This window comes from Dermacentor silvarum, chromosome 6 (assembly GCF_013339745.2).
Source record: "Dermacentor silvarum isolate Dsil-2018 chromosome 6, BIME_Dsil_1.4, whole genome shotgun sequence".
In the NCBI taxonomy this organism is placed as follows: domain Eukaryota; kingdom Metazoa; phylum Arthropoda; class Arachnida; order Ixodida; family Ixodidae; genus Dermacentor; species Dermacentor silvarum.
In genome coordinates, this window is record NC_051159.1 from 70,953,322 (window position 1) to 70,976,940 (window position 23,619).

Below are 23,619 nucleotides of genomic sequence, written 5' to 3' on the forward strand. Positions count from 1 at the left end.
GGGCTGTGGATGTGACTGTTGAGGCTGCAATGGCATGAGAAGGGACCTTTGCCCCTTGGGGAAAAATGGCGGGACGCCTTGGTAGGGGTCTGCATAGGAGCTCCCCAGGCTGTTGCTGGACTGGTTTAGAGTACTTCTTGGAGAATGTGTTTGTACTCGAGGTGGACCATGGGATCCCCTCAGGTTGGAGACTGGCTGTGCTCCGCTTATCTGAAGCAGAAAAATTGTTATTTGATGTGCTCCAAGATGGATATATTCACAGATATAACAGAAGCTTTTGGTGCAGAAGCCCAGGCTTCTGCACCAAAACATAGCGGTGTGCCAGAAAGTTTGAACACGCATGCGCACTTTTTATTACTAGTGCCTAATTAGACTGCAACAAAATTTAGTTTCTGCGTCTCTTCCATGCATCAATATGGAAGTGCCTAGAAGATATACACGATTGCAGAATATTCACAAGTGCCCCACATGTAAAAGCCTTTCTGCGGGCCCTTGCGGTATTCTAAATATGCAATTCAATTTATTTCAAATTTTATTCAGAACACAACAAAAGACGTGTTGTGCAGGCCTCCGTGGCAGGAAAGCTGAAAGCGTATAAAAACTCCGAGGACGCTTAAACACTTCTTATGCCTTGTGAAAGCGAAATCATTATTGCCCAATTGAACACCACTGAGTGGTCTTTCTAATTTTGCACTCCGAGCCATGTACCACAGCGGTACGTGCTGTCCAGCCGGCAAGCATCAGCAGCCTGCGGTGGCAACACCGCATGTCACCGACGTCCTGTGTGACGGGAGACCGAGGAAGTAGCAGCGGCCACCAAGGCCGGCATGTGCGCGCAGCAGCTAAGCCCAGGGGGGGGGGGGGGGGGGGGGGGGTGAGAGAGATGTACGGACTCACCATCTGCTTGAATTGTACATTGCGAGGCGGTGTCTCCCGGAAGCACGCTGGAGTATTTGTTGGAGACCCAGCCTCACTGGGTGGTTGCTCAGGAGGTGGGGGAATGATTTCAGACCAATTCATCATTGGTCCCTTGGAAGAAGGTCCTCCCCGCGAGAATTTTTGGCGGCACTTTTTAATAGGCATTCCATACTCATCTGAAACGACAGCGATATCCACAATGCCATGGCGTTCTCCAAAGTACTTGTATCATATAACTGTTTCCGACCGCAGTACCACCACTGAGCACCACTCAATGGTGGTACTGCAACACTTCTCTGAGTTTTGTAACACTGCCCTACGCTTCAGAATGAGCTGAGCTCTTCAATGATTTAAAGAAGCGCAAGTTATATGAGTGCAACCACAGACACCATTCAGACCAGCTTGTTATAAAAACTTATTTTCATGTGTAATTTCACATTGTTTTCTGTAGGTAAAAAATTATGGCAACGCAATCCAACTGCAGGATGGGCAGGGCAGGAATAAAGAAATCAGCACACGGAAAATGATTAAATGCAATTTGCGTGAAATATCTACAAAAGGGGTAACATTACATTATATTACTTTGCACAGTGCTTTGTTTATGTTTGCGATCTTCCTCCCTAATTAAGCTACATGGTACCTCTCGCAGTTGATATTCGTACCCTTTATAACTTCTGTAGGGTACTCGGTTTTAGTTTCGAATTAACTTAATGTATATGGATAACAACAAATCTAATATACAATATATGAAACAATTACCTGTTGTGTAGCTTCCTGAGTCACTAGCGGGACTGGCAAGTTTCTCGGATTCCAACAGCCGATCTGTGATGCCATCTGCAACGAATCATCGAAGCAATTAAGCGTTAGCCTCTATCAGGCATGGTCTGTTTACGTTCGAGCTATCACAGGAGTCTTTTAGCAGGATGATTTAACGCAAATGAACACGCAACAAATTCTCACCTTCACTTGCGCGCGCAAGGTCAAAGTCGAAGGCCTTCTCAGATTTGCGGCTTCCTTCTTCCGCTGAGCTTCCACTGCGACCATCCTTAGCCTGAGAAGAAAAAAACTCTTCATTCTGTTGACATTGACAGAGAATCGTCTCAGTCTTTTAACTATAATTAGCAGCGGAGAATATATCCTGTAGCAAAAACAATTAGCGTGTGGATTTATGATTGAAGCTTAAGTTTCCCAATTACCATTCGTGGACACACCCCTGTTTGTCACGAGACTTACCTTGCATCAGTTGTCAATAAATGGTAATGCAAAAGATGGAAATCGATCTATATTAATCGCTACATTGAAGAAAGTCCACAGGCGTGAAAGCCATGCCAAGAAGCAGTGTTTCCTGAAGATTGGGTTTTTCGCGCAGATTCATGTAAGATTCATGTAAAAAAAGAGCTTGCTTTCTAAACTAAATAATTCCGTTTTGATTATAAAAAGTGTATTTGTAATAACATTTGCTTTCACGCCATTTCCTAAAACTTCGCTCAAACCAATAAAACTACGTAAGAGTATGATTCAGCAACTGCCAGAGTTCATGGTATTTTTTCCAACTGTATCTCATATGTCTGATCAGCATTCTAATATGTTGATTTACGCGTCTTTCTAACTTCATCTTAAACCTTCTCTTTCAATATTACAGATTTTAAACGCTGTGATGTGAGCCAGAGCTTCACAGAAAGCGGCCATGACGTGTTCTGTAACACATATACGCAATAGATTTTTAGAAAAATCAGACGTATAAAACGCACCCCTCTTAGAAACTTATGTAGCCGTCCAATGTGCCTTTCACAAGCGTTACTCATCGCACCCGAAATGCCTTAAGACAACTAATATATTTTTGTCACAACTATATTTGCAAGTCATGCTCTTCTTTCACATTAAAATGACGAAAAAACCAAGTTCAGGATAGAGAAATATGGTAGAACTATCTTGCACTTACAGAACCGTTTAGGCTTTTCTGGAGTGATGGGTTAATTAACGTGGTTGTTGCATAGGGCTCTGGAATCGAGGGGAGGTCTTTTTTGTAGAAAGTTGTCATGCTCTGAGAATCTACTTCTGCATAGTCAGGCGCATTGATCCCACAGTTTAGAGGTGCATAGACACTGCAAATATAGAAAAAAAGACACTATTAGCATATTTTACCAAAATTTGTATTGGTGACACTAACGAAATAAGACAGACTGAGCTTTGAAAGCCTGATTATGACTAGTTATTTTGGCATCAGTACAGTTAAACGTATTATCCATTATGTTTACCTTTAATGATTTCTATTTGTTGAAAGTGTGTTGGAGAATGTAATAACTTTTGGCCGATACTAATTTCACCAAGTCCACATTAGCAGGTTCAATGATTTATCTACGTTTCGACCATGCATACTACAAATATCGGTTTAGCTCTTTGGCCACTTTACTGCACTGCTAAAGTCTCAGCTGAAAGGCATTTCTGTACCTCATTTAATTTGAACAGTAACCACAATTGCAGCGAACGAAATCAGCAGCTTTGTGTTAGGCAGCTTAAGACATAGCATTGACTTCCACTAACAGGTAACAGGTCGTTGTTACATGTCAGCATTAAGCGTATTAGTGACAGGCTTGGAAGCAACTCACCTAGAATAGTTAAGATCATTTGACGCACAGCTCATTTTGTTAAGAAGCTTGGTTTCACAAAAAGGGTCCTTGGATTGGTCAGAGGATCTCCAGGCACTATGGTTAATCCACAAGGCTTCATGAGGGCTCAGACCAGGACGGCCATTGAGGGAATTGAAACAGTTGCTGGGGGTTGAGGTGGAGAGCAAGGAATCAATACTTTATTATTTCCAGTCTGCTTCGGCATCATTTTTCTCTCGAAGCATGCAGCAGCCATGCCACGTATAAATCAGGGTGCACTCAAAGCTGTGACGTGAATTACGCAATTTATTAATAAGCAGAACTGCTCACCTGATGTCTTCTTGCTTATGTACAGGAACTAGAAGTAAGATGAAGGTCAAATTTTAATCGAAAATTGAAAACAAGACAACATGTGAATGCACAACAAGCTTATAAAACAATTTTATTCATGATGTGAAGGCGGGGACGTGTTAATTGGCACCAATATATTTACTTAATCGCTCCAAATCTGCTTTAACTTAGATTTGGCTGGGGGATAACGTGCACAGGTTGGGAGCATGTGCTTCTCACTACTCTATTTCACTGCTATACGGGTTAACCGCTAAGCGTCGATAAAAATTAGTCGAAAAATACTCATTAATATGGGGAAAATGTAAAAGAAACAAACGGGGGAAGACGTAATGTCACACTTCGTCGCGATGTTGACAAAAAAAAACTAAATTAAAATAGGTTGTGCTGAGGTCCTGTTGCTTACCTGTTGCGAGCGATTTTGCATGTTGCAACCGTCGTTTTCGTATCAGAAGAAGGACGAAAACAGTGACAGCCACGAGCAGCAAGAATCCGAACAGTGCAATGAACCACGATTGGGTCACGATGTTTTGAAAAGGTGTAGAAAGTGAGGTTGATGCAGCTGGGCTTTCTGAAAAGTACAGAGAGAACAAGCAATGGTGAAGAGTTATCGCCATTAACAATACTAATTGCTTCACTTGTGTATTAATACGGCTTGTGTACTAATGCGATTACCAATCTTTGCGAGCTTCACATACTTTTCGGTATGCGCGTCTGTGTCTAATCTCTTTCGCGCCAACTCGGGCTACTGCATATGTGTCAATGGGCATGCGCCACTGAGCATGTGCCCTAATTGACAATTTAGGAATATGCAATTTGGGCCATTGTGTAAGCGCCACTGGGCATGTTACGCTAGATATGTGAATCTTCTTGGCCGGTCCTCAAGAATGGGTATCTGCTACTGGCCAGGTGCCCGGATAGACAAGCAGATGAAGAGGCAAGACGTGAACAAGTCGGCAACAGAAAATTGGACTCAAGTACAGATAAGTGAAGAAATGGGCACCTAAAGCAGCCGGGTGTGGAGAAAGAAGTGCAGTGAACACATTGAGACCAAAGCGTGCACTGAGCGAGGAGCATTGAGCGACAGAAAAGTAAAGACAAGAAGACGGTAACAGAAAACAGGCTGTTGGTTTCGTGTGCGCCGTGTCCTCGCCGCTTGGTTAGCGATGAAGCGAGAGGCAGCACGTAACTCAATTCGTTGGCTGCTCTTCCTCAGGCCAGGGTTTTGACAGAGAGGGTCCGCGATCATCGATTCATATGCGTTGATGTCTGCCTGTGCGCGCGTGACACCATGCTTCTCAATTTAGTTAGTAAGCGAATGGTTACAATTTTATACGGCCGGTAAAAGTACTATCCTTACTTTGTATAGCTGTCTAAAAATTTGTTATCGCAATCGATGCTTCGCCTTTTGGGCGAAACTGCGACTTTTCTGGCTAACCATATCTCCTCGCTCTCTTGCCTTGATCTGCGAGACTTGTCATTAGGAAACTCGGGCGTTTATCTCTACTTCACAAAATTTACTTCACGAACCCTGAATTAAAAGATGATCTCTTTTACCCGCTCTTTACGTCTAATCGCAAATGGTCCGCCACTTCAAGGTACAGGAGCAAGTTTGCCGAACAAGCCTTTTCTAGCATTTATTCCTGCCGAACAAAGCATCAGGATACAACTAATTCCACGCTTCGGTCGCCAGCAATCCTGATCATTCGTCGTTTCAAGCTGCCCTATCCAACATTGTAATAACACATGCGCAAAACACTCCTGTCTGTAACGCCGTTGGGCATTGAGAAAATTTTAATTAAACAAATACATAAATAATAATGCCTTTCTTTTGCATTTCATTAGTTTAATTGACTAATACAGCTAACCTAATTATCCCATTAGTGCTCCTGCAACATCCGAAGCCACATTTGTTGCACTTCGAAGTGTCCGCATAGAATTTGATGCACCTAATTATTCGTTGCGATCTCGAAAATCTAGCAAAATACAACGGCTCACCCATTTTGAAGAGGACGGGGCTGCTGGGTGGTCCACCACCTACAGTAGTCATCGCTACGACACGTGCTTCATAAGAAGCCCCTGTTTTAAGGTTGTTTAATGTAAGGCTGTTAGTCGTGGCGTTGGTGCTGTGATTCTGGTGAATATTAGAAGAGTTTCCGTCCACGTACACCTGCATAAAAATTATGGTTATTTTTCTCTTCAGAAATTCAACACTGCGATGTTGTTCGTTCACTTCATTGCATCAATTACATGCGCTTACTATAGCTATCTCAAGGTGTATGCGAACTAATTCAGTCCATAGTTCTTCAGTAGAATTATCCCAATAATTAACGATACCTTGTTATGAGGCTGTTATATATATATATATATATATATATATATATATACACTCTGAACAGAAGCATGTGTCAGGTCAACTGAACTCAATCCCATTACTTGTCAGAGAACTGTTTGATTCGTACAACGTATGATGGTTAGTAGTGGTCGAACACGGAATGCTACTGGCACCACCGTTTCGACAAGGGGTGACGTCTCCTTATTGAATACAGCTAAATGAACTGCTCCACCCCTGCTAATCACATCAAGCCCTAATCTTCATGAGAACTTGTCTTGCTTTAACTTATGATCGTGGCAATATTATTGAAATAATGCCCTATAAGCTTTCTTTGTAAATAGTGGCATATAAACATGATTCCAGCTCAAGGTCGGACCAGAACATGTCATTGCTTACATTATATCCTCTCAGCCTTCCATTGCGGTGTTGAGGTGGCGGAGGAGACCAGAAAATGGTCGCAGTTGTGCCATTCAGAACTTGCACTTCCACACTTTCAGGTGGAGCTGTTGGCACTGTGGAAAGAGTTTGTATCACGTCAGCACTTCTACTTGTATTTTTTCGTCTTTACTTGCGCAGATATATTAGAACGTTACTCGCTACATGCCCTGTCGTTTCTCACAGATATCATAATGAACCAAGCGAGTGGGGAAACACAGCACATAATCGCCCTCGCTGACACCGCAATAAGAACAAATCTCCGAAGGTGAAAATTTGGCAACGTTTCTGTCACATTACACGATGACTAATACCTTCAATGACGAAGGCTAATAACTTCAATGGCGAAGGTCTTACAGCGGACTCAAGTGGCAAGCACCCACCGGCCAGCTCTAATTAACTTCTCTTCCCGATACGACCGACATTCAAGAGAACCAATGCTATTTTGTTGCCAGTTCTTTCAGACTTTTTATTGGTCTCAGGTAAACGTTTTACAGTAAAGCTTCCTTATTTCGGCACCCAATCATCGACACTGCCCTCTGCCCGACCAATCCAAGCAGACTCCAGCGTTCCCTCTGTACCCTCCCTTTTCGCCAGGCGCCGTGACGTAAGCGCTACATCTCTCAATTACACTAACCATTCACCAGTTCCCTCTTTGGCCGGCTGCCACCAATTGCTTGGCCACAGTGTTTCGCCTAAGGTGGCTGTTCGCCTTAAAATGTTAGCAGAGCGTTCAAACTAAACGAGTTCGTAACACACAAGAAGAAATCAGTGCGATGAGCATCATTAACCTACGATGATTGCTGCATTCTTTATTGCGCAAGTCAAAGGCATACGTTAAAGGATAGCCATTTCAGCTGGTGAATGACAGTTTGTAATTACCATCTTCCAGGGTCTGAACATTCCTTGAGTTGCTTGGCGGGCCTTCGACACTTCTGTAGAAGGGCACAAGAAAGAACTCGTACTTCGTGAACTTCTTCAGGTCATTGAGTACGTATGAGAGCGCGCCACCGTTCAGCACAGTGACCATGTTGTACTTTTGCGAGCCATCACTCATGTCCCGGAACCGAATATAAAAGCCCTCCACGTAATCCCTCATGCCCTGGATCTGCGTGACATAAACAAAGACAGTGATTGGTTAAGGCGAACAGGCATCGATACTCGATACAAGTTATAAACAGCTGACTTCTTAATAAATGCTTTCAACTGCACTTAGAGGCGTCCAACGCAAAATAAAAAAGACTGCTAACAATCAATTCTCATATAACTGTTGACATCGCGGTACTATGCATACGCTTTAAGCAACCGGTCACTCAGCGCCATTGAAACAGGCAAGAAACCACTTTAGATAAGATCTTTTTAAAAAAATATAACAACCTGGTCCTGCAGGCACCAGCGGCTGTCGGTCAGCGTAGGGTGCCATAATTTACGACATATAATGGCTAGAACACATTGACCGTCCCTCCTTCTTCAGGTAGTCTACCCACTGTGAAATGTCACAAAACAAACGACAGAGAGGCTTCACTGAAGGGTGGGAATACCTTCCAATTCAGCTTGACGGCTGTTGAACTGACGGCCCGGATGTCTTGCAGTGACACGACGCACGAGCTGAGCTTTGCGCGCGCTTCGTCAAGGTTGAACTCGGGGAGGAAATGTGGCGTCATTCCTGTGGAAATTGTAGAAATAATTATTGTAGCTAATACTTTTATGTTAACCCATTAATAAGTACATATGAGAAAGAGGGATAGAAAATATATATCTTTTCTAAAAATCTAGGGATAAGATACGCTGCCTTCCTTTTGCTTCTAGGATCTGGATGAAGAGAGGATGGGATAAGCGGACGAGGTATGAAGGGGAGGCTGTAGTATTAGAAGTACTGCTCCAAGACGTCGCTGAACACGAGTTCGACAAGGGTGCGAAGGATTATCTTGCAATCTTCAAGCGATTTTACCGGGTTGTTCTATTGCACGTAGCGATCTGGAGTGGTGGTGGTGGAAATGTGGACAAGACGTGTTCCTTGCGCGACTTCTGGTTTCCGCAGTCCCGTAACAGCTGCTCTGCACTCACTGGCGATGGCTTCGCAGGCACTCACAATCTCGTCCTTGATTATGTTGCAGGTCACGCGTAAACCCTCGGATTTATTGCAACATGGCAGGGGTGACGTTCTTTCCACTCATGAATTACCAAATTTAGTGCATGTCCATGTGACAACTATTGCATTGACCGTTTTCTTAATTTGGCTGCTGCAAAAATTTTTGCAAGTTGCCTCAGACAGGTACTTGCAGCTTTTGTCAGAAATGAATTCATTCTAAACTGACTCAATGAAATTTTTCTACTTAATTGCACATTTGTAGTGCAACTAATGTCATCCTAAAGTAATAATGCAGAAGAGTTAGAATACCTCTGGCTCTTCAATTCGCAGCCGCTGCAGCCGCAATTCCGATGGGGTTAAAATACAGGAACGTTCGTGTGCGTCGCAATTGGTGCACGTTAAAAAAACCCAGGTAGTCAAAATTAACCTGAATTCTTCCACTACGTTGTCTCTAACAACCCACTGTAAACTTCAGAGACGTTAAAATACGGAATTATCATTTCGCGTTGCATTTGTTAACCTGCCTGATTGTTTTCTCAAAAAACAACATGAAGTAGATTTGAAATTCGCAGCATGCAAACTTTATTTTAGGAAGGCTTCCTACTTCTGACGAAGTGTTATCTTTTAGGAAGTTAGGAAGATTTAGTATGGCTGCTTATCTTGCATGTAAATTAACTGGCATACAAAATAATTACTGGGTTGCTAGCTAAAGACTTGCTCAAACGAAGAAAACAGGAATTCAGAACTAAAAAATCAATATCTCCCACAAGAAAGCTCCTTAGTCAGTGCCGCGCGAAACACTTCGTTTAGAGTTTTAAAATTCGTATTCTGTAGCAGAGTATTGGCGGTAAATGAGCGAAAGTGAAGTAGGACACTCTTAAACTCGCGTATTTCTAAAGCTTTCAAGTGCTTCAAAGGAAATAAAACTAATACAAACATTTCTGGCATGTCGCGTCACTATACTGTCACTCTCAGCACTGCCGCTATGTGTGGCACAGCTGCTGCATATGGGTCTGCGGTGCACGAATAATCATCTCGTGATTTCGATGACGTAAACACGTTTGTTCGCGTTGAAAATCACACTCACCTAGAGTTCGTATGGGTTCAGAGAGAGGACTGGGAACTCCCAGTCCATGTGAATTTTCAGCTCGGACGATGAACACGTAGCGTGAGTCGGGACGCAAAGCTTGGATGGTGTATTTTTCAGCAAGTACTCGGTGGGCTGCCAGCACCCATCCACTCTGCAGATCACTGCTGTAGTACTCAACTGGAAATAAACAGACGATATTTATTTAGGCTAGGTTATATTGAATATACTCATAGATCTTTTAAATTTTATTTTAGCTTGTAAGATCATCACAATGAACGATTTTCTGTTCTGAATTGTTATAATGACCGCTGGAGAACTTAGCTGTGCCATTTTCTTGCTGTTAAGTGATTATTGATGGATTGCATATTGACCACTGTCTGTATTGCTTACACATTGCGCGACTCCGACTCACTTGTGTATCCTTTGAGTGATGACGCTCCCACTTTCTCGCTGCGTCTCCAAGCAAGCGTTATCGAAGTTTCGGTCGTGTTTACCGGCACTGGCTGTGACGGGGGTCCAGGGAATGTTGAGGGATCAGGAGAGCGATGAAAGTTCACGTTAGGGTTATGAGGGGACTCAATAGTGAGAGATGCAGTCCAAGACGTCTCCCCGCTTTCGCTTGAAGCCTTGCAGGTGTATGCTCCGCTGTCCAGCATTTGGAGATCTTTAGTGAAAAAGAACGGCAGAAGTAAGAACTCCCACGTTGTTATAGCTCACCAGCTACCAAAAGTTACAACATGATAAGAGCTGTTGATAGAATTGTATATTTCGTTTTACTTTCAAGATACAGTTCCGAATCACTTCTATGTCTTTTTTTTATGTTTACGAGGGAATACCAAAACTAGTTTAAACGAATGTCTCTCACGACCTGATAGCATACAGAAACTGTTGTGTCCGCGACTGCGCACTTGATAAGCGAGCACAAGTAATGCGCTTGTGTGAACATGTGGTTATAAAGCCGTGCCCACTGCGATGTTCTGTTCATTGCCGGTGTAACCATGCGGCCGTAAGTGCCGGACAATAAAGCTCAGTATTTCGTTGGATCCTTGCCTGCCCCATTCGTGGCCGACACGCAACAGAAACCACAACCTCAGTTGTAAGGAAGTGTCGCCCTGATCGAGTTCCTTTGTGAATGCTATATAGTTTTTCTCGATGGGAGCAGCGCATTCACCTTGTATCTGAAGGGTGCCAGACTCCGAAAGTGTATATCGGGCGCGATCCTCAATCCTTAGTGGCGCTGAGTTGTACAGCCACTGTACTGTGGGTTTGGGCGTGCCAGCCGCCTCGCAAGGCAGTTGGGCGGCCGTGTGCAGCGGCAGAGTCTGATTGGCCGGTCCAAGCCGTATGATGGGAGGGGGCAAGTCGGCCAACGCGGTGACCTCCAGGTGACCCTTGGCCATACTGGATCCCACCACGGAGAGCGCCGAGCAGACGTAGTAGCCACGGTCTTCTTTTCGCACACCAGAGATGGTCAACGTGCCTTCGTTACTCACCGAGAAGCGGCCGTGTGACTTGCCCGGAAACATCAGCACCTGTGTGACACAAAAGGAGGGGGGGGTATCGTGACGGCCGCGTTTGCGTTGCTCTGAATGACAATAATGCGAAGGTGAAAGCTATTGAGGCATTACAATGCTATTTAGACGAAAGGGCACTGTTGAGCGGACAGCAAGTACGCAAACACGCTCGATTCTTTGCTCAAGTATTTGGAAACCGGCGTGTCTTAGACAACCTGCACACAATAGTCATCTTTCACCATCACGTGGCACATTTCTCATTCAGCCATGGAAGCTCATGCAGTGATGGAGGAAGATTCGCTCGTGTACTTATGGAACAGTCGGAACATATTCGCTTAGTCACCGTGGTGAAGTAGTCAATTTTGGCGTTGCGGAGCTACGCCCGAGAGCGCGGGATAAAATTCTGGCCGCGGCAGCCGCAGTGCGATGGAGGCGAAATTCAAAAACGTTCGTTCACCGGGCATTGGGTGCACGTTTAAGAACCCCAGGTAGCAAAAAATACACCGGAGTCCCCCACTATGGCGTGCCTCATAATCATATCATATTCTTTTGGCATGTAAAGCCACAGATGTTAACGTATTGTCTCAAACCTTCAATAAACTGTTCCTTTATTTGTTGGTAATGTTCATATACCTTCGTAGACGTGATTTTAATGCGCAACGCACCAAGAAACGTTCACTCGGGAAGCGGTAATTGAGAATGGCCCTTCAATGCCAACCCCATGCTCTTCCAGAGATATTCAGCATGAGATAGAACTAGCATATATTAGTTGTAATAACGAGTGAAATAAATACAATGCGGGAATAGTTAATGAACCAACCTGGTTGCCTTCTCGGGTCCAGAACACGGAGGGTGGGGGGTTGCCTGTCGCGAGACAGTCAAACTTGGCGACACCGTTGAGCCCCACTTTCTGGTTCTGGGGTGTGAGGCGGAATGTTGGACGCGCTGGAGTGAGTAAGGCAAGAATAATATGTCAGTAGCTTTCCGAAGCCCTGTCTTTCATTTAAATGCATCCGCAAGCAAATATTTAGGAAGTCATCAGCTAAGTTCTGCCTCAACTTGGGAGTCATTACTGATTCAAGCTGATTTTTTTATTATTATTGACAATGAAATGTTAATGTCAACTGCAATGACGTTTAGCAAGTTTCTGGTGTCATCGAGCATGACAGCGGGTTATGTTTTACTTTATATACTTCGCTTTCCATAGGATACACAATTTTAAAGATATTGTTAAGGCTCAACTTGAGCATGGCGTCATGACTAAATTTACAGCTGTTACATCAACAAAGTTGGGGATATAACACAATGCTTATGACAAGCTCTATTCACAATCACGCAACAATAGATGCTGCTGAAGTCATACAAACGAGTCTCTACTTACAGTGCACAGTTAATGTCGCCGAAGCAGAGACTGAGCCAACAATGTTTTCTGATTCACAAATGTATGTTCCCTCGTCTGCGAGAGCAACATTCTTGATGTGCAGACTCTTGTCCTCTTGAACATAGGCCCTGAAATAAGAATGACAGGCATCTGAATGTATTCTTTTTTTTTAAACAAACACTTCGCAACATGTTTGCCTCGTTCTTATTTTTTTAGAGAAACAAAGAAATGACACACACCTGCAACGCATATTCGGCAGGCAAGAGCAATTTAACACCTCTAGCACGTAAAGAAACACACGGAAAAACAATGCAGCAAGAAAATTCAACTTATCAGTAGGCAAGAAATAATTATATATATAAACAAGAAACTTAAGCATACTTCACAGATACGTATTAAACGGACAATTCCTAAAACGCCAGTTAAGAAGACATGTTGAGCGGTGTTTTCAACTTACTACATTAAAAAGTAAGTGATTTTGAGCTGTTATTGCGTCGTGCTCATTTTCTTTTCTTTTATTATCTCCATATGCGGGCGCTCTTTCGCCGGCCCTGTCCCATACGCGAAAAGAAAAACCTGTTTATCATCATTATCTCCCAATGCCACCTCGTAATCACTAACATTGCAGCTAAACAAACGCAAATATTTCAAAGTGCAACTGTCCAGCACGTAACCGGTTACATCAGATGCCGGCGCCTGCGTAACCACAAGATTATGCTATAGACTGAATCACTGTTGCGCCGTTAAGAAAATTAAACTTAATGACTCGCGTTTCCTTTGCTGCCCATTCCGTTTCTTAAAGCATATTATTTGTTTGGAAAATAACATGATAATTCGGGGATATTTTCCCATAACCAGGCGTTGAGTGGGCTGGGATCTCGTGAACTGAGGTTATGGTTACCACGGCACCTAGGTTAATTAACAGCTAGGTTAATTGCGAGACTTCGTATTGATGTCAACCTAGAACACTATGCCGCATACAATATGAGCACCTACTAGTAGCTAGTCTCTGCAAAACATGGGTGCATATGCCGCCGCGGCCGAGCAAGTTATGATCTCCTGGTCTTAAAGTTAGAAAGCTGTTGAACCAACGCGCATTACTTGCGCTCTTGCTTGTTACGTGACCCACCTGCCAACGGGCATCTTGCCATCCTGCCTCCTCCACGTGACCGTCGGTTTGGGGTCGCCATTCACCTTACACTGGAACTCGACGGATTCTTCCGCAAGTGACGTCACATCTTCCGGGACCCGGACGAAATAGGGCTTCGCTGTGGTGGAAAGAAAACGTGCACCGGTGACACACCGCATTGTACTACGCGAACAAGACTTAAATAGGTTGATTCTTAGGTTTTGGAGAGGCTTGTGATTTTTCCGTTTATTCGATGCGATCTACAGGGCCTTGAAAAGCACTGACGCTGAAAAGCTCACCACTCTTTGTGGTATATAAGGACGCAGCGAGAACCTGTGCCACTTCACTAGGCATATACAGTATAAACTTCGGCCCTGAACACCTGCTGCGCGTGCTCTCCTCTCTCTTATTGCTGAGCTTTGGCGTCCAGCCACAAATACGTGAAGATTCTCACGTCTTATCTGCTTGAAATGTCGCGGTTCTATTATTGAGGTGGCAATTATATGGACACTTCAAGCACATTTCTGCCGTCGGCGTAGCCGTCGCCGTCGGCATGAGGTTCCGTATAAAGTAAAAGGGCGATAAAATCGTCACCGCGCGCCGTATGGGCGAGTGAAAGCGCGCGTGGGATGCGCCCTATCACGGAGAGCGAACGCACGGCGGAAAGCAAACGCGACTTCCGTGGCGCGAAATGCCATGGTGGTATTGGAGGGAGGGAGGGAGGTAGGGGGGGGGGGCGACGTATTGCTGCGGCACCAAATGCGTATCTTGCAACCGGGCACAAGGGGAAGTGGCGACGCAATCTCCCACGCGAAAAGAGCAAAGCGGGAAGGCAGCGCGCGAGGGAGGGGAGGGGGGGGGGGGGGCTTCTACTCTGCCACCAAATGCGTTCATGTACTTTGCGTTTTGCGCTTGGTTCTTTATTATCTTTGCGCCGATACGGGCTGCCGGTGTTGTCGCGCGCGCCGTATCTTGCAAGCGATCTTCACACGTCTCTGACCTTTGTATGCGCTGTGCATTCGGCCGCTCAGTTTCCGTTGAAGCGATAGACCGCACGAACCTTCGCTCGCTGCGGCGGCTGCGCTTGCTGCCAGCGTTTTGACAGTGGTTGTCTGCGGTCATCGAGTGTGATCTATTCATGTGTGCTTGTGCGCTCTGACACCACGCTTGTTAATTCAGTTAGTAAGTGAATGTGTCCAACTTTATGCAGCCGATAGAACTACTATCCCTGCTTCGAATAGCTCTCTGCTAATTTGCTATCGCAATTGAGGCGTCGCCTTTCGGGCAAAACTACGATATTTTTATGTTGTACATCAATTAGCAGTCTCGGTCTCTATGAAACATTAGTGACGTGGCGCGAAGTTTCATCTACTGTACAACCGAACAACCCCCCCCCCTTCTCAGGCCCCTCGCGCTGAACGATAGATAGATAGATAGATAGATAGATAGATAGATAGATAGATAGATAGATAGATAGATAGATAGATAGATAGATAGATAGATAGATAGATAGATAGATATGTGATGGCGCCGCGAAATTGTTCGCCCACGCTCATCCCGTCCATTTCTGTGGTATTCACGACGTCAATGTAGCGGTAAAAGCAAGCTCAATCGCTTTCACTGACATTTACTCAGCTTCTACTGACCAGAGCTCGTGCGCACAGCGGTACATTTCGTCTTGTAAAGATAACTTCAAGGAGAGCACTAAATAAATTCAAGAGGCCATATAACTGCGGAAAAATTCGCGCCACGATCGTCTCATCCAAGATGCGCTACATGCCCATGCATGTGTTTGCAACATATGTAACGAACCCCAGTTATAGGTGGAGAATACGGGCTGCGAGTAGATCGCGCGAGTGTGGAGAAACATCAGCTTACTGTGCACCGAGAGCAGAGCTGGCGGCGAGTCCCTGGTGCCGAGCATGTTGGCCGCCCGGCACACGTAGCGTCCCTGGTCGGAGGGTCGCACGTCGGCGATCAGAAGCGCGCCCTGGGCCAGGAGGCGTACGCGCCCCGTGCCCGGCTGCACCTGGACGCCGTCCTTGAACCAGGTGACTGTGGGCTCGGGGTGGCCCCTGGGAGGCACGCACTCTAGCGTCGCCGAATCGCCCGCCGCCACGTGGACGCTCTTGGGCAGCTGCCGGAACTCGTCGCGAAGAACTGTGTGTACAGAAGGACAAGGGGAAAGAGGGAAGATGAGTTCGCACATGAAGCGAATTTGGCGCACTTTGTATTTTGGCGCATGTGCCACCTGCCATGTACTGTCAAACGCGATTACATCAAACCTGCATAGGGAACCTCAATATCGCCACTTTTCGACATTGTGAAGATGCAGCAAGAATATATATTGCCGAACGTACGCCTATTTCAAACCCATATTGCAACCACAGCCGACTATTCAAACTTCACGCTGTGATAAACGATTGTGTCAGGTAGCCTGCCTGTGCGGACCCCCACTGTCACACCTCACCAAGGATAAAGAAAACACAAAGACTACAACGACCATAAAAACTTCTCCGTCAAACCACGGTGTGCTCCGTGCATGGACTTCCCGCCCCCTGACAACGCAGCGAGACATGCGTAAATAAATATATTTTCCTATCAAACACTGCAACTTGCTTTTCTATCTTTTTTTTCCGCTTTTTCTTTTTAAAGCCGCCAGTTTCACTGAAATCTGACTGCTTAATGACAACTTTCGCTCGTTTTTATGGTCACGCTGATGAAACCAGTTGACATATATCAACTATCTTTGAGTCAAACTGAATTAAGGCCTCCAAATAAGTGTCATGCTGTCGACAACACACGTCCCTCATTAAGCTTGCAACACGCACCCTATATCTGTAAACAGTAGACGACACCATGCTCATTTGCTTTTTGTGTTGCGGCTGCGTTTCATACACTGTCGTCATACTGTGGTCGGCATTTGGCTACAAAGAGTGGATGAAAATCCACATGAAAATACATGCGAATACGCATGAACATCGCAGACAACGATATGACGTATGGGAGTTGCCTTGTCATGTGACGAGCAGATGATGTCGGCAATTGCTGCACATCATCGAAGAGCTGGCAGCCGAAAAAAGGGCATAACTCAGGGCCTTGTAAACAGCGCCCGACAGGTCGTCTATCTCTGCTGCCATTTATTCCCGCCAAGTGCAACAGCACGAAGGCATGCATATGACGTGGCGCATGCGCCATAGAGGCGCGCGGTGCGTCGGGTGTGACGGGGCAGCCTGACAGCGAGGTACCTAGCCCTCGCGCACCGTCATCGTCGAAGTGGCCCGACACGTGTCGGTCAACCGCCGCAAGTTGTTAAATGACGAGGAAGCAGGCGGGGACAAGTCACGCACTGTCTTTATGAAAAGCGTGCAGCACACCCAAAACTAGAGCTCGCATTGGCCAAACAGTCAGTTCCTGCAAGATGTAGTGCATTTCTTTTTGTCGCATATTTTAGTCACAAACGGCTCGTAAGCGTCGGGGGAAGACACACGCATCGAGAAAATAAAGTGCTTTGCTGAGTGAATGTGCGTCCAGGAGACTGCATATGCGCTGTATACAATACATCTTGTCGTTTTTATTAGTAGAGATTTCGAAATAGCCGGGTCTTTTCTGTGGCCTATACTTTCCCATATTTCGCAATTACAAAAAGAATAAGGATAATTGTTGGAAATTACGCGCTGTTTCTGTCGTGCATTTAGGTCAAAATAGCTTCGCGGCGTGGCTTGCTCCTGAGCGCTGCACGTATTGGAGGTGTGGCACAGATTTTCACGTCCATTTGAGCTGCGGCTAATGCGCATGCTTTGACCACTCTGAAGGCACGGAGTCCTAGCTTTAACGAAATACTTCTCCGATTTCTCCTGTAAACTCCTGTAAACTCCTGTAAACACACAATGACACGATGTGATGGTTTTCTCATCACTGCAAATATTTAGCGAGAAAGGGCTTGGATATGTATACCGTGGCCATGACTCACCGCCATTGCCTCATAGAACAAAATCCATCTAATTTATTTGGGGCTTTGGCTTCTGCCGCGTGGTTTACGGCCCAACCAGGCCCCACGCACATATGTAACGAACCCCCATTATAGGTAGAGAATACGGGCTGCGTGTAGATCGCGCGAGTATGGAGAAATATTGAAAGGCGACAAGCGTCGTTACGCGAGTTGGCGCCATTTCAATTCTGGCTGCACTACTACTATATGAGCGAGAATAGGAACTTGAGCCCAACTTTAGATCCGGCATTCTCAACGAACGATAAGAAGGACATCCAAGTGGGTCGACCTTACGTCGGCCTTACGTCAGCTGTTAAGAAGCAAAGCATGCCGGTCGTCTGACCCAACAAGCAGTCAACACTAAAATTTTTACACAAAATTATATTTCAATATCCTTTGCTACGTGTAACACGTCTTGACGAGAATTTTCGTCACCCTGTATGTTTTCTGAAGTAGGGTCACATTACATAACAATCAGTACACTCACGTCAGTACACTGCTCAGACAGCCTTACGTGGACGCGTTGCCCAGTGACCGACGCTCGACGATTGTGTGTTCGTAGCGCAGCACTTCGAACAACGAGTAATTCATTAATTTCGTAATTCATTAATTCAGTAATTTGTTTCATGATCCAATGAATAATACTCAACCAATACATCAGCGGCGAAGCAACATGTTCCTCTAAGATCAACGCAGTCTGTTTGCAAAGTGTGCAACAGCTGCTATGCAACACAGCGTCGAGCGATACGTTTCGATACACACAATCTTAATCGCGGTCGCACCATGACTTTGTGAGTATTTCACGCTTGTATTCGTTTGTTTATTATATATCATTCGGTTTTTCGTCCACCGACATAGCCTGCTACGTTTAGCGGGCAAAGTTGATAAAGTCGAAATGTAGCAGTGCGTTAGAACAAAAGCCTGCCAATTTTCATGTTGCTCTCTGTACATAATCTCACCTTTACATGTCAATTGCGCCGTAAGTTATACGAAAAGCTATAACTGTTAGTCTTCGTCCATTATGTGGCTTTCTTTTATGCGAAAACGTAAAAAGAACACTTCCATTCACCGAAACAACTTCGAAACCCGATTTTTGCTCAAGCGTAGTAGGCTTTTAAGGCATGTAAGATGCTCTGAAGGAAGGGTGCTCTAGAAGATGAAAGGAGTCAGCAAAAAAAAAAAAAATAGGCATCGAGAAAAGCAACTTCGCAAGCCGATATAAAGGAGAAGATATAACAAACGCTAGCGGCGTCTGAACCACGCCCACACTATACGTTTGCCGGGAGACCGTGCAGTCGGAAAGGAAGCGTTTGGAAAGTGTGAACGTAAGGAAAAGGTGTGTTTTCTTTCGAGGGCGGCGACCGACTCGTACGAAGAAACAGCGTGCGAAGAGTAGTGCTAATACTGCCGCTTGTATTCGCAGGACCGCTTCCTCCAAATCACAGTTTACATCCGGCCAGACCGACTCGTACGAAGAAACAGCGTGCGAAGAGTAGTGCTAATACTGCCGCTTGTATTCGCAGGACCGCTTCCTCCAAATCACAGTTTACATCCGGCCAGAATAACGACAGAAAGTAGGTCCGAGCGCTGAAACGAGAGTGAGTTGCGTCCGTACATAATCGCACTGTGCACTTTTTCCAAGCTGATGGGAAAGAAACGTCATATGATTGGATGCTGACACACCGCGTAAAGCACATGAGATTTTCGGTAGACTCCGTGGCGCGCGATCCTTCAGACATCGGTGTTGTATCGGAATTTGAGGGCGAATCCACGGGCCAGGCTGTTAATCCCGCAAAGCTGCGCTACAACTGGTCCCGTTATAAGTTGTGGTTGCAATTTATGTCCTCGTCATCATCGTCGTTCTTGTTTGAACAGCGAAGCAGTTTAAGCCAGCCGTAATTTGTGGTTCGTGGTTTGTATCAAGAAATAAAAGAAAATAAACTTTCTTGCCGAGGCAGGATTCAAAGCGGCGTCCCCTCGGTCCCAAGGCGAGCGTCGTAACCACTAGGGTATACAGCCACGTTTGCAGAACATGCATTTATGCGAACCATATGATTGCGTTTGAGCGTCGTCGTCTTCGTCCACAGCTGGCGCGTTCGAACGCTCATGCTCTAAAGGAGGTGAAGAGGTTTTGCGCGTTATGAGAGAGAGAGAGAGAGAGAGAGAGATACGCATTCACGGACCGGGTCTGCTGGAACGCGTTGTCGGCATTGCAACGCGGTGTCGGTGTTGCAAGCTGCGCTATGCAACGCGCAGTGACGGCCGTAAGTCCGAGACGCACGAAAAGAAATTATCATCATCATGAGTAATAAGATGAAAAGTTCGCGCACACTTCCGGAAAATGCTGGGCTACGATCGCCCAGCTTCGCTGTTTCATGCGTTGCGCGGCCGAGTGCAAGGTTAAGCATTTTTTGTTGTTGTTGTTCTTGCTTTAACAGCGAAGCTGTTTAAGCCAACCGTAATTTGTGGTTCGTATCAAGAAACTGCCGCGCCGTAGCCATGGCAACCATGAGGGCGGATGAGGGCTGCGCGTTGCATGCGGTATTCTCGCCAGCTACCTCACTACCCGACACCCGCCTCTCTTCTCTCCGCGGCGCGCTGAGCCAGGAAAAAAAAAAGGCGAAAGCTTGCACTACGCCGCACAAAGCTCAAGACACAGCGAAGCTGGCCGATTGATATCGAGCGGGTAGCCCCCTTCGCGTCTGGCGTAGGCAAGCAACAGCGATCTTGGCCCTGTGCCAACCTTGGTTAGCCTGCCTGCGATTGTGGCATGCCAGGAACGATAGAGAGGTTTAGCTTGTCCCGTAATCGGGTAAAGCGGGCGGACCGGGCATTGGGACGTGTTGGCGGAGCCGTAAACGTGAGCAGCCTAGGGAGCCTACATGCAAGCGCTGTTTTAAAACAGCGCTTGCATGTAGGCTCCCTAGAGCGGCCTGTATAGTACTGCCTCCTTGTGGCGCGGCGCTCCTACAGATAAAAACAGCTAATATTGCAGTAACCAAGTGATTTATATTTCGCTGCTGGTGTAAAATTTCGGCAGTGGCGTAATCGTGTTGCTGCCGAAAACTTACACCAGCAGCGAAGTAAAATACACCTGGTAACTGTAATATTAGATGTTTTTGTCTATTAGCGTTCTGCGCCACCAGGTGCAGCACAGGTGGCAGCACCATATAGGCTGCTCATGTTTACGGTTCCGCCAACACGCCCCAACGCCCGGTCCGCCCGCGTTTACCCGATTACCGGACAAGCTAAACCTCTCTGATATCACTCGTAGGCGCCGACGCGTCCAGCGCTAGTCACGCGAAATGTCGCGAACGCGTTCGGCGTCGTCAAGAAACAGCGTTCTTGGCTCTGTGCCAGCCTTGGTTAGCCTGCCTGCGTTTGTGGCATGCCATGAACGCTGTCGCTTGTAGGCGCCGACGCGTCCAGCGCTAGTCACGTGAAATGTCGCGAAAGGGGAGCTACCTCCGAAAATGATCGATCGAGAATATCCTACATACGTAGTTCAGTTAAACCAAGTTAAGACCTAGCAGCAACCAAGTTAATACCTAGTAGTAGCAGCCAGTAAAACTTGAGGATCGACAGTTTCGCTACACCTAAGCTTTGCACGACCGAGTGCAAACTTACCCGCTTTTTTTTTTGTTGTTGTTGTTTAGTCGTCGTGTATTGCAAGGCTTGTCCATTAAGGCAAAGCACCTTATTAATATTGCAACAAAGCCACACATAAAACGCTCGACAAATGGTCAATTTTGTCGCCTTTCTTCTCTGCACAGTACTTCAAAACGATTCAAGGTATCCTGGATCGCCGCAGTCGTATTATTTGTTGCTTGTTGTAGTAGTTGCTATAGTTCGGGGACATATCAGCATCTGTGTAACATGTTGCTCGCGTCGCTGATTGTGTTGGTCGCTAACACAGGGGCTGTTATGATATTACAAGGTATACTCGGTGCTAAATGCTTCTGTAAGCGGAACACTGTAAACTAAAACTGAGCAAGACGGCGAGCTTCAATCGTGACGTCGCCGTGGCAAACTGCACAGCAACAGAAAAACGACTCACTGCCACTCCCTTGTGAGGCTGACACGTGAATCATGTATACATTTAGAGCAGCGGGCAACGCCTACATCGGTGCATAGACAGGCTCGCCGCTTGCCTGCTGCGCTCGGTATAGGCAGGAGAAATCGATCGGTCGGCCATGTGTTTCTAGCTTTCGCTTTTTTAGTTTAGTTTTCAATTCTGTTCTTGAAAGGCGCGTCAAAAACAACACCTTTCAGACAACGAGAATGCGCTGCGGTCTCTCTTTTATAGCTCAGTGTTCGACAAATACAAAAAAAAGAACACTACAAATTTCTCTTCAGGAACTTCTCTGAGCCACATGTTCGATAGGCAACAACAACTTCTCTCCGAGCGGTGCACGGCTAGGCAGTGTTTATACCGTGCGGAGTTTCTCACCAACGGTGCCCGTAGGCTACCAGGGGCTTGAGTCCGCTCTCAAGAACGAACTCAGCCCTGACCCTACTCGTCCATTACGTTCAACCCCCTCCCTCCCAACCACCATCTCCATGTTCTCTTGTTTCTTTTCCCAGATGTAAAACGAAACAAACCGGAAAACAAGCAGTAAATCACACAGACAGTCCTTTTTGAGGCTTGGTATGTTTCTTTCATGTTTTTTTTTTTCGAGAAAGCAAAGGAAATCGCGAAGAAGTAAACTTGCACGGCGATGAGTAAATGATGGGGAATTGCTCCTAAAGACATCTTTGGGTTGGCAGGCAGAAGTCCAGCTTTTTTTTTTTTTTTTTTTTTTTTTTTTTTTTTTGCTGCTTCGTTCCTTCAATGAGCACCAGTGATTTGCGTTTGCGCTCCTGCTTCTACTATTCTATGTTCTCAGGACCCGTGCGGCGAGCTTTCCAGGCGAAGTAACGGCTCTCTCTAGAATGTATAATGATGCCAGAGAGTAGATTTAGTTGTTTTGCGTTCGGCGAGGCCAGAATTTATTATTTTTATTTTCTTTTGGCCGTACGTGCTGCTCAGCAACACACATGAATCACCGGCCTACCACGTTTTACGTGAGTGCGCGTACTTCTTTCTTAGCTTGCGCGCGTCGTTATAGAAATCAAACGACTTTCCAACTGTGCCAAAAGTGGCGCACGGTTTCTCAGTCTCTTACTGATTCTCTTACTTCAGTTCAGTCTGTTGAGAAAAGTCACCTATTCTTTAACATTGCTTTCTTTCTTTATGATATTTTCGAAGACACATACGGCTCCTGTTTTGTCTCTCTTATATGCATTCATCTTGGTTTAATGCATTCGAGGATTCAATACTACAGGGCAACCCCAATCCTATATTCACAATGCAAACAGTAAAACATAACAACCAGATGACGCATGGTAAACTAGTATGATACGGCGCATTGGTAGTTTTATGCATAAGCTCAGCGTTTGCTCTCGCTTTCTCTTAAATAATCTTTAATAGGTGATGAACAACCATGCAGGAAAAATGACACGTGTGAACAAATTTATTGTGTCGTTATAAACTGATGCATATGCATACGTTACGTATATATAATCATTTCTTTATGGTTACTTGAGCCACCCATTGACCTTGTTTATTGCTAAGCACAAACTATTTAGCGAATTAATAGATGCCGGTCACGTACTACAACTTGCGAGAGCAAGGTTTAGAGTACGATAACGACAATGCAAGTGTTATAAAAAAAATAATAAACTACTAGTGCATGTACAGCCGAGCTCAGAAGTTTCCGAAGCAGGGTAAATGAGAA

The 23,619-nt window shown here is 45.6% G+C and overlaps 1 protein-coding gene across 1 annotated transcript in view; it reads right to left on the reverse strand.

Moving 5' to 3' along the window:
* Positions 1 to 23,619, reverse strand: part of LOC119456711 (roundabout homolog 1-like) — a 157,216-nt gene that overhangs the window by 2,259 nt on the left and 131,338 nt on the right. The window contains 19 exon segments of the mRNA XM_037718534.2: positions 5 to 210; positions 898 to 1,094; positions 1,678 to 1,752; positions 1,879 to 1,969; positions 2,861 to 3,023; positions 3,528 to 3,692; positions 3,858 to 3,885; positions 4,282 to 4,446; positions 5,874 to 6,045; positions 6,607 to 6,722; positions 7,528 to 7,753; positions 8,187 to 8,311; positions 9,825 to 10,004; positions 10,240 to 10,491; positions 10,999 to 11,359; positions 12,162 to 12,286; positions 12,723 to 12,850; positions 13,852 to 13,990; positions 15,730 to 16,011. Of these exon segments, the coding sequence (XP_037574462.1) occupies positions 5 to 210; positions 898 to 1,094; positions 1,678 to 1,752; positions 1,879 to 1,969; positions 2,861 to 3,023; positions 3,528 to 3,692; positions 3,858 to 3,885; positions 4,282 to 4,446; positions 5,874 to 6,045; positions 6,607 to 6,722; positions 7,528 to 7,753; positions 8,187 to 8,311; positions 9,825 to 10,004; positions 10,240 to 10,491; positions 10,999 to 11,359; positions 12,162 to 12,286; positions 12,723 to 12,850; positions 13,852 to 13,990; positions 15,730 to 16,011 (3,196 nt within the window).